Raw genomic sequence first — 17,498 nt, forward strand, 5'->3', positions numbered from 1 at the left:
CCTTTTCTTGCGAGGAATCCTATTCGGAATAAGGGGATTTCCCTTTAAAAAAGGGAAACGTTGACAGTTATGCATAATCAATCAATAACATAACAATCAGAATCACAACAGCAATAGCAAACACTAGCAAAAGGCTGACAACAAGGTTATCTTCCTCCCATTCTCTTCCTCCCATTCTCGTTCTCTGTTCCCTGCCGACCATTCTCACAACAAGCCTGTGAGGTAGCTTCACATTGCTGAGAGGTGGTGACTGGCCCAAGGGTCCCCATCACGACCAAAGGCTTGCTTCTGTGAATTTGAAGACCCACCCGAGGGTCTCTCTGGAGCCCAAGGGTGCAAGCTTCTGGGCCTTGGAAGCCTCTTCACCTTCCTGTTGCCTTCCTGATGTTTGGGATTACAGGCAGCCCAAAACATCTGGGGGAAATAAAAGGCCAGCAAAGGCTGCATTCGGATTTTTCTCTAGGGTGCATAGGCAAGGGTGGGGAGCTCCAGATGCAGCTGGACTCCAACTTCCACAATCCCTGACCACTGTTCCTGCTGGCCAGAGGCTTGTGAGAACAGGAATCTAGCCGTATCAGGAGATCCTGATAGGTTCCCCACAGACTGATAGATAAAATTGCTTTCCGTGGGGCTTGGTCTGGAGATCCAGCTGTTGCAAAATGCCACAGCTAGACTATTGAGGGGAGCAGACGCCAGCACAGAATTCAGGTGCTCAAATCTCACAGAATTTGGGATTTTGACAAGGGAAAATTTGGATGTATGGCAGCTTAGAAACTTTGCAAAAAAAAAGCAGCTAGATGTTCACTTTGGCAACCTTATTAAAATATGATTTGGCATTCCTTTATTACATGTACAACAGAAACATCATTTTCAAGCCAGGAAAGTCTGAAACCAGAGCTGATAATCAGATGACACTAATATTCTTTACTTGGACTTTTTTATTTGAACCCACATCCTGGTGGACTCACTCTACATGCCCATTTTATACTTTTGTTTGCCATCTTTTAATTCTCATCTGTTATTATAACTGTTCTCTCTGTTTTATATGCATTATAAAATGAAAGATCTTTACTTAAAAAAAGTCTGCATTGGCTAACCATATACCGCCAGGCAAGTTCAATAAACAAATAAATAAATGGTTCTTCTGACTATTTTTTCTTTTTTGTGGTTCTGACACCATTATAATTATCATTTCGATAGCGCCCTCCTGGAGCAAAGCACTTTACTAAAAAGAAACAAAAAATGAGAGGACAGGTCTCTGCCCCAAGAGGCTTCCAATCTACAGACTGACCCCAGGAAGTCAACAGAGTACAGGAGAGAGAGCCAGGCTAGAATATGCTGCTTACTGTAGTTGCATGTACTTTGCAGTTTTAGGACTAAGGCAAGTGTGGGGAACCTTTGCCCACCCTGGTCCTAAACCACAACTCTCATGAGCCCCAGAGCAAGCATAGCCAATAGCCAGGGATACTGGGAGTAAAAATTCAGCAACATCTGAAGGGCCAAAGGTTCCCCACATCTGGACAAGGGGATTAACTATGGCTGTTTCTGTTGCAAACTGGTTTAAATATGACCATTAGCATGGTATATAAAGCATTTTAAAGGCACCACTCAGGCCCTCTGCGATCCAGGACGTTCATCGCTAATTATTTGCCTATTTCCCCACCTCTGCACCTAATGGATAGGTCCCCCCCCAGGAGACAGGACTCCCTCCCCCAAACACAACACAGCTGAGGTCCCTTTCAGGCAAATTAAATGCCCCATCCCTTTGGGGCAAGGATGAGCTGTTGTTGAGGCATAAACAGCTGGGGAGGCGGTTCTTCTTCAGACAAAGGGAGCTTGTTGTTGGACTCCTGGTGGGAAGGATGCAAAGAAAGAGGGATCTTTGGAAAGTGGGTCTCTGCAGGGACCAGGTTCGAATATTGGGGACAGAATGAACCATCCACACCATCCATCTCAAGCCCTCTTGTACCACTTTAACAGTCATGGAGAATCCTGGGAACTGTAGTTTGTTAAGAGTGCTAAGAACCTAAAAAGAGATTGCTGGACCAGGCCGAAGGGGGACCACCTAGTTCAGCATGTTGTTCTCACAGTGGCCCACATGAGAAACCTGCAAGCAGAATTCAAGCACAGTTTTCTCCCTGGCAGAACAGAGCCATCATGGCGCCGGGAATTTTACGTCCGTGTGCTCAATGCCCTTAATCAGCTAGAGTTCCCGGTTTTCTCCATGACTGTTAAAATGCTTTAAGTGTACAGTGTGGATGTGATCTTCATTTGCACACGCTAGGAGTGTGCAAGCTTCGGGGCTTAACAGACCTTTTCATCAGGCGCTAAAACAACAGAACAATTTAATCAAGCATATGTTTCAAAGCTCTCTCTTTTCTCTTTGGCGATCACTCATAGCCAAGTAAGACTGTCTTCCATAAAGGCAAAGGGACCCCTGACCATTAGGTCTAGTCGTGACCGACTCTGGGGCTGCGGCGCTCATCTCGCTTTATTGGCCGAGGGAGCCGGCGTACAGCTTCCGGGTCATGTGGCCAGCATGACGAAGCCGCTTCTGGCAAACCAGAGCAGCGCAGGGAAACACCGTTTACCTTCCTGCCACAGCGGTACCTATTTATCTGCTTGCACTTTTGACATGCTTTTGAACTGCTAGGTTGGCAGGAGCAGGGACCGAACAACGGGAGCTCACCCTGTTGCAGGGATTTGAACCACCGGACTGATCAGCAAGTCCTAGGCTCTGTGTCTTCCATAAACACGGTTTTAACAATGAGTCTGTAAGTGGCTGTAGAGGCCAATTCTGAATCCACACATCCTTCCACAGTGGGGACACAGGTTTCCGGGCGGGAGTTGATCACAGTGTGGATTTGCCAAGTGTGCCTTCCTCTTAGCATGTTTCTTCCTTGTGTCCTGAGTTGGAGTGTTTTCAAAGCCCATGACACTTTTGGTAAAGGCTGTTCTCCAATTGAAGCACTCGCAGACAAGAGTTTCCTAACTGTTTCAAAGCACCTGGATTAAGAACATAATCACTTGATTTCGGGGGGGGGGGGGCAGAAACACCTCTCTTTCCAGATACATTCATTCCTGAGCCAGTAAGAAATGGCCATAGCTGTTTATGCCCTTTGTGTGGGGCTACCCTTGAAGATGGTCCACAAGGTTTTGCTCTAGTGGCTAACAGCAATTGATAGCAGATTCAGGTAGGTAGCCGTGTTGGTCTGACGAATGCACATGAAAGCTTATACCCAGAACAAACTTAGTTGGTCTCTAAGGCGCTAAGGGATGCGGGTGGGCTGTGGTCTAAACCACTGAGCTAGGGCTTGCGGGGTGAGCTCCCGTTGTTCAGTCCCAGCTCCTGCCAACCTAGCAGTTCGAAAGCACAGCAAAGTGCAAGTAGATAAATAGGTACCACTCTGGTGGAAGGTAAACGGCGTTTCCATGCGCTGTTCTGGTTTTGTCAGAAGCGGCTCAGTCATGCTGGCCACATGACCTGGAAAAACTGTCTGCGGACAACTGTCTGCGGCTCCCTTGGTCAGTAAAGCGAGATGAGCGCCGCAACCCCAGAGTCGTTCGCGACTGGACTTAACTGCCAGGGGTCCTTTACCTTTTTTAAGGTGCTATTGGACAATTTTTTATTGATAGCTTAATTGATCTCCCTGCAAGCAACCCACAGCTTATATATAAGGAGTTGGAAAGCCTTATCAAGTCTAGACCTATTTACCAAGTCAGGGCAAACAGCAGATTTGTAAAGAACACTGGAAGTGCTTACGAGGGGCATTTCCTACAAAGCAGTCAACGTTTGCAAGAAGGGGGAAAACAAAACTCTGAATGCAACTCACTAATCTTTGGCCCTGATTCAAGCTGCCATCTGCCCAGTTTGGAGAGGCAAATGTTTTGTTTCCAGGCACACCTCTGGAAAGGAGATGCATGGATTTCCTTTTCCAGCAAAGCCCACAGAGGCTTTCAAGGTCTTGAGACAGATCCTCTGAGATAAGGTGGATGTGGTGGCTGATTCTCCCTGCAAGGTCATTCCCAGCCAGCCAGGTGGCCTGCAAGGCTGGTGCTGAGAAAGAGCTTGGCTTCCCCTCTCCTCACCTTGATAAAGGGTTTTATTTTCTAAGCAAAACATATGAGGGAGGAAAGCACGCCGAGTAGTGCATGATTTCAAAGGAAAGCTGGGGAAGATTCTGCATATATACACAAAAATAAATATCAGAATTCATCAGAAAAGGAAACCAAGGGGTTAGCTAATAATAATAATAATAATATTACTTATACCCCTCCCATATAGCCGGGCCTCCCCAGCCACTCTGGGCGGCTTCCAACAGAAGATTAAAAATACATTAAAACATCAGTCATTAAAAACTTCACTAAACCGGGCTGCCTTCAGATGTCTTCTAAACATCAGATAGTTGTTTATTTCCTTGACATCTGATGGGAGGGCGTTCGACAGGGTGGGCGCCACTATCGAGAAGGCCCTTGGAGCTGGACCTCAGTGGGCTGAACGATGGGGGTGGAGATGCTCCTTCAGGTTTCACATTTAAACATGCACTGCTAGGGTTTTGATAGCACAAAAATGGAAATCATCAGAGATCCCTACTGTTATGGATTGGCAAGTAAAATTTTTCGAATATGCAGAATTAGCGAAGATGACACATAAAATTAGACACCAAAAAGGTACAAAGCTTATTGAAGAATGGAGTAAATTTGTAACATATATTGAATATAATTGTAGAAGTTTAAGAACTACAGTAGGATTAACATAAACCTTGTGATGCGTACATAATTGGGAAAGAAACTGTAAGAGAAGAGGTATACCAAGAATCCTGCAACTGGGAGGGAGGGAAGTCGAGGCGTGATATAACGTAAATAAGATGATGATACCAAAGAATGAATGTCAAGATGATTTTATTATAATTTGTTTGTTTTTGCTTGGTTTTGTTTGTTTTTTGTTTAACTGAAAAAGCCAATAAAAAGTATTTAAAATAAATATTAAATTAAATTAAACATTAGGAAGAACTTCCTGACAGTCAGAGCTGTTCGACAGTGGAATTTGCTGCCAAGGAGTGTGGTGGAGTCTCCTTCTTTGGAGGTCTTTAAGCAGAGGCTTGACAACCATATGTCAGGAGTGCTCTGATGGTGTTTCCTGCTTGGCAGGGGGTTGGACTCGATGGCCCTTGTGGTCTATTCCAACTCTACGATTCTATGAAACAAACAAACAAACAAACAAACAAACAAACAAACAAGCATGCACACACACCATTGCTCCAAGGAACCCAATGCAGCAGACACAATGTCTTCCCCTTCTTTGATTCTCATAACAAGGTGGGCAAAGAGGTGGTGTCAGCCCAAAGTGAACCAGGGGGAGCGCAGATCGGAACTGGTCTCTGCCACCAAAGAGGACAATACGTTAGATCAGGAATGAAAAACCTCCATCCTGTGTGCTCAGACCCTATGAGAAGATGCTGGACCAGAGGGGCCCTTGGCCTGATGCTCTCCTGATGTTCTCATGTAGCCTTATCCCCCATGAATTTCATCTAATCCTCTTTTAAACTGCTCAGGCTGGTGGTCGCTGCCAATATCTCTTTGCAGCAGATTTCCGAGTTTAAGGCTGCACCGTGTGAAGAGAGTGAGGGGCATTTGGCCAGGGCAAATCAAGTGAAATAACTATTCCAGGTGCCTGGCGGAAGCCTTATCCTTCTTCCCCAGCAAGGAAAGGCTCTGAATAAACAAAAAAAAAGGCCCATCAAATATTGCGGTGTGTTGCTGCCACCCAGTGTCAAAGGGCCCACTCTTCACATCAGTGGCTCAGTGACAACTCAGGCTAACGCTCTGCGCATCTGGTGACGTGGACTGTCGCTCTGGCCGTAATAAAAGAAGCCATTTTCAACCTCTAATATATATTTTTATCCTGCTTTCCCCCCTGACAAGGGACTCAAGGGGGCTTACAGCTGAAAAAGAGACAGCCAGACAAATGGGGTGGGGAAGCAATCTTTAAAAAACAGTTAAATAGTAACAGAATGTGTTTGCATTATAATACGTTTACAACATACAGATCATTACAACAAAACAGCCCTTTCCTTAAAAGCAGTCAGTTGCCAAAAGCCTGTTCGAACAAGAATGTTTCCAGCGGCTGATGGAAGGAGAACAAGGGCTTGTACGCAGTATACAATTTAATTAATAGTCACCATAATACTGTTAGCATTCATAAGTACCACAAGGTAGCTTTTCTATTTTTTAAAAAGAGGTGTTATTGCAGGCTTCCACATTTTTTGGAAAAAGGAAAAAAATCAGGGGCAATTCCACATGGCGAAGCCACCAGAAATAAAGCCATAAAATGATAATAAAGTCCTTATTATGTGGTATCTTGAGGAAGATGATATTCTCCTTATCGTAGGGTGATGATCAGTGCCAGATTTACATATAAGCTAAACAAGCTATAGCTTAGAGCCCCACTCTTGGGGGCCCCCCAAAAAATTAAAGGAAAAAATTTTGGATGTACATTTCCAAAATGTAAGACAAAAACAAAGAAAATAAAACCTACATACAGCAACAGTGGCAAATAGCTTTAGATACCTATAAGGTCCATAAATTACCATATACAGTAGCATATATTCAACACAAAAAACAGCGATAATTTGTTGTTGACAAAGGACAGCTGGACATATAAAGGGCCCCATTCCCTTCAGTAGCTTCGGGCCTCATCAAACCTAAATCCGACCCTGGTTATGATGGGGGGAACAGACAAGTAATAATAATAATAATAATAATAATAATGTTATTACTCCTTGGCAGCCTGATGATGAAGCTGCTAATATTACTGGCTGAATAATAATAATAATAATAATAATAATAATAATAATAATAATGATGATGATGATGTTATTACTCCTTGGTAGCTTGAGAACGAAGCTGCTAATATTACAGAATGATTATTAATAATAATAATAATGTTATTACTCCTTGGCAGCCTGAGAACGAAGCTGCTAATATTACAGAATGATTAATAATAATAATAATAATGTTATTACTCCTTGGCAGCTTGAGAACGAAGCTGCTAATATTACTGGGTGATTGATAAGGATGATAATAATAGCAATAATAATAGCGTCTCCGTCGCGCTAGCGCTGCAGCGCCGCCCACCAACAATGGGGCGACGGTGACAATCGCGCGGCGGGCGGGCGGGGGGCGTGGCCTGGCGTCGGCGTCGGCGGACGGTCCCCCTCCCCGGGGCGTGGCCTGCGGGGCTCCTCCCCTGGGCGGGGCTCGTCCCGGCGGGCGGGCGCGCACGTGGGCCGGGGCGGCGCGCCGGGAGCGGGGAGGCAGGCGGGCCGGCGGCCGGGCGGGCGAGGAGGCGGCCGGGCGGCCAGGCGGGCGGGCGATGGGCCCGTGGCTGCGCTCGGCGGGGCTGGTGGCGGGCTCCACGCTGGCCTTCGCCGCCCTCCGCCAGGGGCTCCGGCTCAGCCCGCTGCCGGCGCACGTCCGCCTGGACGCCACGCGCACCTGGCGCTGGAGGAACCTGCTCGTCTCCTTCGTCCACTCCGTCGTGGCCGGGATCTGGGCCGTGGTCGGGTGAGTGCCGAGCAGGGCCGCCCTCCGCTCCGGGGGCCAGGCTGCCTCTGAGCATGCACAGAGAGACCCCACTGCCGGGGGAAAGGGGGCTTGGAAAGCCGGGTGGGGGTGGTCTCTGAGCATGCACAAAGTGCCTCCCCCGCCGCCGCCGCCGCCGCTGCTGCCTTTGACCTTCCCGGAGCCTGCTTGCCAGTGGACATGCCCAGAGAAGGCTCCTTACATAAACATCATCTCTCAGGAATGATGTATTTTGCAAGGCTGGCGTTGTGGTGGCTGGGAGTGAGGGTGGTGGTGCTTGTTTCTGGGCATGTACAGAGTGCCCTCCCCTCTTAGATCGGCACCCGGGGCGAGGCTGCCTCTGAGCATGCACAGAGAGACCCCCCCTCTTCCCATCCCTCCCCCCCCGCCAGCCCACTGCTGGGGAAAAGGCGTTTTGGAAAGCCGGGGTGGGTTTGTAGCTGATGGTGGGGGTGGTCTCTGAGCATGCACAAAGTGCCTCCCACGCCGTTGTCTTTGCACTTCCCGGATTCTGGTTGCCTTTGGACATGCCCAGAGAATGCTCCTTACATAAACATCATCTCTCAGGAATGATGTATTTTGCAAGGCTGGCGTTGTGGTGGCTGGGAGTGAGGGTGGTGGTCGTTTCTGGGCATGTACAGAGTGCCACCCCTCCTGCAGCCTAGACAGCATGTTGCAAAACAGAGGACATTCCCCCCCCCTTGTCTCTTTTTGAAAGAAGAAGTTGCTCCCCAGGGTGGGGCTCCCAGAAGCGGCTTCTGTGCCCTGCCCTCCTCTCTCCCAGGGCAGCAGCCTGGCGCCAGCGCCGTTCAGGTTAAGACCCGGCTCCTGTTCTCAGCCTCCTCTTGCCAAGGGCTGCCTGCCGGGGCCTTGAGACAAGGCTGCTTTTGTCCTTGGAGATGATGGATCTTCCCTTTCCTGGTTCTACCTGTTCCCTAGAAGGTGCTTCCTGGCGAATTTCCTCGAGGTCAGCCCTGTTCCAGGAAAACTGGAGAGACCAGAAATACCTCTAATAATTCTGTGGAAGGAGAGGGTGCCCCTGAGTGCACACAGAGTGTGGGCCGCCCTTCTCTCAAGGAAGCCCACACAGATTTTCGGAGGGAACCTGGCGAACCTCAGCAGGGTTTTGCAACGTCCAAGGAAGCCTGCGGCTGGCCAAGCCGTTGCGTGATGCCCTGCTCTCCCACACTGCCAACCTTCGCCTGTTCTTTCCCATGTTTCCTAACTCACCTCCGAAGGAGAAAACCGGTCCGTCTCCCCAAGAGGAGGCCGCAGGCGGTGCCCTGGATGTGTCAGTCCCTGCCTTGGCACAGCCTCTCGTAGCAGGCTGGGGTTGCCCAAGGGGGCTGGCGCAGGTGGTCGCCCCCTGCCACTAAGCACCTGTTGTGGGTCTCCAGCCCCTCCTCATTCCAGCAGGTGCTGGCAAGATGCCAGCCAGAATCTCTCGGTTGCAAAAAAGGACATCTGTGTGCTTGTGTGTGTGAACGCCAAGAACCTGGTTTCGGATCTTCGTGCATTAGGAAATCCCTAATAATGGTCTTCAAGAGAGAGGCCATGAAGTTCCCCACGCCACCCCATGTTGCAATAAGTGGTTATTCTTCGTAATGCTGTGTTGTTTTATTTAGCAATATTTATATACTGCTAAAAAAATAATAATCTTAAGCATTTTACATAAAACGGGGCAAAACATCCATTTAAAAACAGCAAATGAAAACAGACTTTAAAGAGTGGCAGACATTGTGCTAAAAGCAGACTTGGTTTATTTAGTAGCAGCTAATAACAACAAACCAATTTATTTGTTTTTTGGAGTTTTCTCTGTTTCTGTCTGTCTCTCTTTTTAAACACTTGGGATTTTGGAGAAGGAAAGAACGCCCCATTTTGAATTTAGGGAAATTCTAAATGGTATCTGTGCTGGATTTGAGACATCTAATCTTGTTTATTTTAGTTTGCATTTGTGTCTGTGTGCAAGAGATCCCTTTTTGGGTCTGGGAAAGAGCCTAGCTTTCCCTGGCCAGTAATTCTGGTGGTCTGTGCCTGTCATATATCCCCTTAGTTCCATGTTCCACCAGTTTTGCTCAGGGATCTCTTCCTTGTAATATGACATGGATTTTGTGGGTTGATCAAGGAACGGGACTGGCCCTTAAGAGTGTGTGACCCTGGTAAGGCTTAGGTCAGGAGGAACTTGTTTCTCCTGAATTTACCCTTTTAAAAAGTCCTTATTGTAGATGGCCTGTCCTAACTTGTGAATCTCTTGTTTTCCATCCCAGGGTGTGGAAAATGCCTGGGGCTTTTGCCGACCTCATCAACTCAACCTCTCGATCCGGGCATCTGCTGCTGTGTGTTTCCGCAGGTGAGAAGCAGGTGACGCTAGTGGTGCCGGGCTCAGGCGGGCAGCAACCCAGTGCCTTGTCTCTGATGGAGTAAGGCAGCCTAATGGGCAAAAGACGGCGCAGAGTAGATCTGCCAAAAAAGGAAATAATAATAATAATAATAATACAGTGGTACCTTGGGTTAAGAACTTAATTCTTTCTGGAGGTCTGTTATTAACCTGAAACTGTTCTTAACCTGAAGCATCACTTTAGCTAATGGGGCCTCCTGCTGCTGCCGCGCCGCCGGAGCACAATTTCTGTTCTCATCGTGAAGCAAAGTTCTTAACCCGAGGTACTATTTCTGGGTTAGCAGAGTCTGTAACCTGAAGCGTTTGTAACCCGAGGTACCACTGTAATAGTAATTATTATTATTATTATTATTATTATTATTATTATTATTATTATTTATACCCCACCCATCTGCGTGAGTTTCCCCAGCCACTCTGGGCAGCTCCCAATCGAGTGTTAAAAACAATAAAGCATTAAATATTAAAAACTTCCCTAAAGAGGGCTGCCATCAGTTGTCTTTTAAAAGTAAAATAGTTGTTTACTTCCTTGACATCTGATGGGAGGGCGTTCCACAGGGCAGGCACCACCACCGAAAAGGCCCTCTGCCTGGTTCCGTGTAACCTCACTTCTTGCAGGGAGGGAACTGCCAGAAGGCCCTCGGCGCTGGACCTCAGTGTCCGGGCAGAACGATGGGGGTGGAGACGCTCCTTTAGGTCTACTGGGCCTTTGAGGCCATTTAGGGCTTTAAAAGTCAGCACCAACACTTTGAATTGTGCATGGAAACGTACTGGATTTCAGTAGCGACAAATGTAATAATTGGGAATAATCACATGCGCAGATATAGGATGGAGGGCACTTGGCTTGACAGCAGTCCATGTGAAAAGGACTTAGGGGTGGTAATAATAATAATAATAATAATAATAGTAATAATAATATAGATGCTATTCCTGCATTGCAAGGAAATGGACTGGATAACCCTTGAAGGCCCTTTTCAACTCTCTGATTCTCCGAGATGCAGCTCAGAGAGATGGAAGGTTTAGCAGGCTTTTCCCACAGAAGATGAGCAACTGCTGGATGTGTGGTTTTTGGATCGGGTGGATAGGATAATGGCTCACATTTCCCGTATTTTGATGCATCTACACTTAATGCCTTTGCTCCTAAGTTAAGAGCAGTTGTAAGCTGAAATAATGAGCAGGGCTTTCAGAAGCTTTTAAACTGCAATGTACCTAAACATTAGTCAGATTGATTGCCGGTGGGGGGGCAAGAATCGAGGGTGGCTTTTGCCAACTGCCTGACCTCCAGATGTTTCTGAAACGACTCCCAGCTAGCGGTCAGGGACGATGGGAGTCTGTAGAGGAGAGGGCTATCGAGGGCTGTTGTTCTTGTTGTTGTTTAGTCATTTAGTCATGTCCGCCTCTTCATGACCCCCTGGACCAGAGCACGCCAGGCCCTCCTGCCTTCCACTGCCTCCCGCAGTTTGGTCAAACTCATGCTGGTAGCTTCGAGAACAATGTCCCACCATCTCGTCCTCTGTCGTCCCCTTCTCCTTGTGCCCTCCATCTTTCCCAACATCAGGGTCTTTTCCAGGGAGTCTTCTCTTCTCATGAGGTGGCCAAAGTCTTGGAGCCTCAGCTTCAGGATCTGTCCTTCCAGGGAGCACTCAGGGCTGATTTCCTTCAGAATGGAGAGGTTTGTTCTTCTTGCAGTCCATGGGACTCTCAAGAGTCTCCTCCAGCACCAGAATTCAACAGCATCCATTCTTGGGCGCTTTTGAATTATGGTACTTGAGGAGACTCTTGAGAGTCCCATGGACTGGGCTACTAGCTGCAATGGCTCTGCTCTGTCACCACAGTCAGAGGAAGGGATGCTTCTGAAATCCAATTGCTGGAAATGTCAGGAGGGCAGGGCTGCTGTTGCGCTCAGGATTGTGGGTTTCCCATTGGGGCACCTGGTTGGCCGCTGTGAAAATAAGAGGCTGGTCTAGGTGGACCTCTGGCCTGATCCAGCAACCAGGATCTTCCTATGGTCTTATGGAACCTCCTGGTCCCAAGGCAGTCTATCTGGATTCCTAGGGTCTTTGGGGCATTTGGCTACGGTGGGAACAGCCTGCTGGACTAGATGGGTCCCCTTGGGCCCGATCTAGCAGGCTCTTCTTAGGTCATGAAGGAGAAAGCTCCCAGGACGTTTGCGAGCACAATTCAAAGTGTTGGTGCTGACCGTTAAAGCCCTAAACGGCCTCGGCCCAGTAGACCTGAAGGAGCGTCTCCACCCCCATCGTTCTGCCCGGACACTGAGGTCCAGCTCTGAGGGCCTTCTGATGGTTCCCTCCCTGCGAGAAGTGAGGTTACAGGGAACCAGGCAGAGGGCCTTCTCAGTGGTGGCATCCGCCCTGTGGAACGCCCTCCCACCAGATGTCAAGGAAATAAGTAGCTATCTTATTTTTAAAAGACATCTGAAGGCAGCCCTGTTTAGGGAAATTTTTAATGTGTGACATTTTTGTGTATTTTTGGTCTCTGTGGAAGCCGCCCAGAGTGGCTGGGGAAACCCAGCCAGATGGGCGGGGTACAAATAAATTAATAATAATAATAATAATAATAATAATAATAATAATAATAATAATAATAATATTGTTATTATTATTATTATTCTGACGCTGCTTTGGGTTGACCTCATGTGCCCCCGTGATTTCTCCGTGCAGATATTTTTCTGCTGTCCCTTGGCATGCAAACCCTCCCGATATCGCGTGCTGCAGCAAGGTAGTTCTGCAGGTCAGCTGTATGGAAATGAAATCCACCAGACACTCAGCGCTGCTGCCAACTTCCTTTTTTGCTCAACAGCGTAACGGAAACACGGCTGGTGTTGCTAATTTTTCCCCAGTTGAGAGTTGGGAGCTGCGCTCTGTATTGTGGAGTTTGAGGCTGCCCTGGTTCTGCTTGGGGCCCATCAATATTTGGAGCCTTCTGCGTGAACGGGAGGTTTTCCTGGGCCCAGAAAGAGGGGATTGTGAGCAGGCCAGACCGCTCCCTCATGTGACTTCCTTGAATACAGGGTAGCTCAGTGGCAGAGCCTCTGCCTTGCGTGCAGGCGATCCCAGGTTCAATCCCTGGTGTCTCTAAGTAGGCAAAAGACTCCTATCTGAAACCCTGGAGAGCTGCTGCCAGTCAGTGTGGACTGTACTGAGCTAGGTGGATGACGAACGGTCTTGAGTTAGAAAAAAGTGACTTCTTTTGTTCTGATTTAAAACCCTGAGGACTGGAGTCTTGGGTGTATTTTTAAGGCTCTGCTTGGCATGCAGAAGGTTCAGTGGAATCCCCAGGTCAGGCTGGGAGAGACCCTGGAGAGCCGCTGCCAATCAGTGCAGGCAGTACTGAGTTAGATGGGTCAGTGGTCTGCGACGCAAGGTACCTCCCCGTCTTCCTCTGTTTAATACCCAAAGGTCACAGTGTTGTCATTTTCGTCCTTTTATTCACAACATTTTCACAAAATAATAATCTCAAAGCGGGTTAGATCATTTTTGGTGCAGGAGTTTTAAAAGAGCTGAAATTCAAGGGGGTTGGGGTGCTATCCTTTCAGGATAAAAGTATAAAAGTTTGGGGGCCTTTTAATAGTTGTAGGTGATGGTAAGATGGGAACTGGAGTCCTAGCTCCAGATTTAGAGCAGTTCCTCTGCACAGGGTACCAGGCCAAGGGGCCAAAATGGAGAAGATTCGTTTGGGGCACCAAATTTGGCCTCGCTCAGGGCGCCATATTATCAAAAATGACCCGAGTCTGCTCCTGTGCACCCGGAAGGCCACACCGCAGGTTCCCCCATCCTTGGAGGTGCAGAGGGTGGCGAGAGCGAACCTCTTCCTGCCGGGGGTTGGGATGGATGACCCAGGGGTCCCTTCCAACACTATAACTCTTCTTATTCCTCCCCAGGTTATTTCATCCATGACTCTCTGGACATCATCGTCTGCCGCCAGTCTCGGGCCTCGTGGGAGTACCTGGTCCACCATGCCATGGCAAGTACCGGCCCTCATGGGCCAGGCGAGGCAACTCAGAGGCCGGTGGCTCTGAGTCACAGAGATGCGAAGCAGGAAATTTCCCTGGTTTTCCTTTTTTTCTTTTCCCCTGCTGGAAAAAAAGTCCCGTTTCACGAGTTCGTTAGTAAACATGAATGGGTGCCGTTTGCAAATTGTGATATAAACGAGCTTGGTATTGTCAGCGTTTTTAAGCTTGCTTTACTAAATATGAGAAAAATAACTTTTAAAAAGGTACGGTGGTGCCTCGCAAGACGAAATTAATCCGTTCCGCGAGTCTCTTCGTCTAGCGGTTTTTTCGTCTTGCGAAGCAACCCTATTAGCGGATTAGCGCTATTAGCGGTTTAGCGGCTATTAAAGACTTAGCGGCTATTAAAGGCTTAGTGGATTAGCGGCTAAAAGGCTATTAGCGGCTTAGAAAAAGGGGGGGGGGAGCGAAAAAAATCGGAACACTCGCAAGACGTTTTCATCTTGCAAAGCAAGCCCATAGGGAAAATCGTCTTGCAAAGCAGCTCAAAAACGGAAAACCCTTTCGTCTAGCGGGTTTTCCGTCTTGCGAGGCATTCGTCTTGCGGGGCACCACTGTAGAATGAGGTCACGCAAGGACAGAGTTTCTGCACATGCTCCCCCTCCTCCACCCTCTATCAAAGCAGGCAAGAGGTTTTGGCAGACTCCAGAGTTTGCGGGGCCTTATCTGCTGTGGCTGCATCCTGTGTTCCAGATCTTCCCTTGACCAAGGGGGTGAGCTGGATGCCCTTTGGGTTCCCTTCCAACACTACAGTTCTGGGAATCCCTGGATTTGCTAATCTCTGCTACTCTGATAGACCAAAATGATCAAGGGAGTGGAAGAGCTCTCTTCAGAGGGAAAGTCGCTGCATTTCGGACTTTTTAGTTTAGAGAAAAGGTGAGGAAGAGACAACGCAAAAGACATTTATAAAATCATGTCTGGAATGAAGAAAGTGGATAGTGAAAAGCTTTTTTCTCTTAACCGTGGAACTCTTAGACATCTGTGAGAACAGGAGGCTGGGCTGGGCCCGGGGACCCCTTCAGTCTGATTCAGCAGCCTCTTCTGATGTTCTTTGACACTGCAGAATTCAGCTTTCAGAGAAACTCGCTTTTGTTTTTAAGTGGCGAGTTCCTAGTCCTCATGATTCCGGGACAGCAAGAGCGCTGGGCAAATGAGCCCACTTTGGCCTGATCCAGCAGGGCTGCCTATTATTTTGTTTTGTTTTGATACAATTTATTAATTTTATGATAACAAAAGAACAGATTAAATAATCACACTTCTGAATTGACTTCCCGCAGACTCCCCCTCCTGGTTCCATTTTTTCTACTGATTTATACACGTCCACTGAGTCTTATACAGTGGTGCCTCGCAAGACGAAATTAATCCGTTCCGCGTCTTGTGGTTTTTTCGTCTTGCGAAGCACGGCTATTAGCGGCTTAGCGGCTATTAACGGCTTAGCGGCTTTAAGAATAAGAAAACAAACTCGCAAGAACTCGCAAGACGTTTCGTCTTGCAAAGCAAGCCCATAGGGAAATTCGGCTTGCGGAACGACTCAAAAAACAGAAAACTCTTTCGTCTTGCGCTTTTTTCGTCTTGCGAGGCAATCGTCTTGCGAGGTACCACTGTACTCTTAACTATCCAATTTTAAAACCTTACGCATATTATTACAAGTGACCTTTAAGAGGTCAACTAATGTAGAAGCCAACACGCAAAGCTTACTAATTATGGCTGAACATTTCTCCCTTTTTTAAAGGAGAGAAAAAGGAAATAAAAGAAGAACAATGTCCTTATTTTTTCTAGAGTTTCAGATTGTCTGGTGTGTCCTGCATAGTTCATTACAGTGGTACCTTGGGTTAAACCACAGAGCCTAGGACTTGCCGATCAGAAGGTTGGCGGTTCGAATCCCCGCGACGGGGTGAGCTCCCATTGCTCGGTCCCTGCTCCTGCCAACCTAGCAGTTCAAAAGCACGTCAAAGTGCAAGTAGATAAATAGGTACCGCTCCGGCGGGAAGGTAAACGGCGTTTCCGTGTGCTGCTCTGGTTCTCCAGAAGCGGCTTAGGCATTCTGGTCACATGACCCGGAAGCTGTACGCCGGCTCCCTCGGCCAGTAAAGCGAGATGAGTCGGCCACGACTGGATCTAATGGTCAGGGGCCCATTTACCATTTTATTTTACCTCGGGTTACAGACACTTCAGGTTACAGACTCCGCTAAACCAGAAATAGTACCTCGGGTTAAGAACTTTGCTTCAGGATGAGAACAGAAATCGTGTGGCAGCGGGAGGCCCCATTAGCTAAAGTGGTACCTCGGGTTAAGAACAGTTTCAGGTTAAGTATGGACCTCGGGAACGAATTAAGTACTCAACCCGAGGTACCACTGTAGTTTGTTTTGCCAGTCTCCTTCATCTTCGCCTCTTATTATATTTAAAGACACGATTCCTCCCTCTCCTCTTTACTTCTCAGGCCATTATGGGATTGTTTTCTGGGATCCTGCTGAACCGCTTTGTGGCCGCCGGCCTGGTGACCCTCTTTGTGGAGGTGAGCAACATCTTCCTGACGCTCCGCATGATGATGCGCCTGGGCCGCCTACCCTTCCCCACCCTCTACCTGGTCAACAAGTACATCAACGTGGTGGTCTACTTCCTCTTCCGCCTGGCCCCCCAGGCCTACCTGACCTGGTACTTCGTCCGCTTCGTGGAGATGCGCGGCCAGGGCGCGTTCCTCATGGTCAACCTGGTCCTCCTCGACGGCATGATCCTCATCTACTTCTCGCGCCTCATGCGCTCCGACTTCTGCCCAGGCGCCCGGGACCCCGACAGTGAGAAGAAGTTCCTGACGGACTGAGCCGCCTCTCGTGGTCTCTCCCGGACTCCTCGGCGGGTGGAGAGGACGGTTTGGGCGGTGCCAAAGGGAGAGCTCCTTCGCCGCCCGTGTGCCTTATCCGCTGAGGACCGCGCCGTTCTCACTGTGATGTTCTTTCCAAGCCTTTTCCTTTCCTTGTTCTGGGCCCGGTGGGGTTAGGGGGCTCCCCACCCCACCCCACCCCACCGGGCCTTGCCTTACTAGATGAGGGTGACGCCTTCCGAATTCAGATCCCGAGCCGATCTGAGCTCAGCAGGAAGCAAGAGAAGATGGGAAGATTTGGCGGTTGGGGTTGTGTTTTTGCCTTGTTCGCTGTTGGTGGTTTGGAAAACGGAAGGGGAAAGGGTAGTTTCATGCATTAAAAGCTGTTCTCGATAAAAGCCACCCCCCCCCGAGGTGTTCTTTCAAGGGGGCGGCGATTCCACACAAAGGGTCTCACACGTGTCTCGCCATCCTCTGTCCAGACAAGAAAGGGGTTGGACTGGATGAGACAAGGCGTCCCTTCCCGTTCTTTAAGTAGTAATAATAATAATAAAGGGACACGGTTGGCGCTGTGGGTAAAACCTCAGCGCCTAGGACTTGCCGATCGCATGGTCGGCGGTTCGAATCCCCGCGGCGGGGTGCGCTCCCGTCGTTCGGTCCCAGCGCCT

At 48.5% G+C, this 17,498-nt stretch overlaps 1 protein-coding gene across 1 annotated transcript; it reads left to right on the forward strand.

Moving 5' to 3' along the window:
* The first annotated feature begins 7,297 nt into the window (after nt 1-7,297).
* TLCD1 (TLC domain containing 1) lies at nt 7,298-17,228 on the forward strand. Its single transcript, XM_083480296.1, has 4 exons — nt 7,298-7,566; nt 9,852-9,934; nt 13,881-13,963; nt 16,450-17,228. The coding sequence occupies exons 1-4, from the start codon at nt 7,376-7,378 to the stop codon at nt 16,828-16,830; spliced, it is 738 nt and encodes a 245-aa protein (XP_083336422.1). The 5' UTR covers nt 7,298-7,375; the 3' UTR covers nt 16,831-17,228.
* The last annotated feature ends 270 nt before the right edge of the window (nt 17,229-17,498 follow it).

This window comes from Podarcis liolepis (assembly GCF_965112155.1).
Source record: "Podarcis liolepis genome assembly, chromosome: 16".
NCBI classification, from domain to species: Eukaryota; Metazoa; Chordata; class Lepidosauria; order Squamata; family Lacertidae; genus Podarcis; species Podarcis liolepis.

Excerpts from the sequence above, each read along its gene's own strand:
- TLCD1 (XM_083480296.1), top strand. The coding sequence starts at position 7,376 with ATGGGCCCGTGGCTGCGCTCGGCGGGGCTGGTGGCGGGCTCCACGCTG. Across the intron at positions 7,567-9,851 it reads GGGATCTGGGCCGTGGTCGG|GGTGTGGAAAATGCCTGGGG; the intron begins GTGAGTGCCGAG and ends TTTCCATCCCAG. Across the intron at positions 9,935-13,880 it reads GCTGCTGTGTGTTTCCGCAG|GTTATTTCATCCATGACTCT; the intron begins GTGAGAAGCAGG and ends ATTCCTCCCCAG.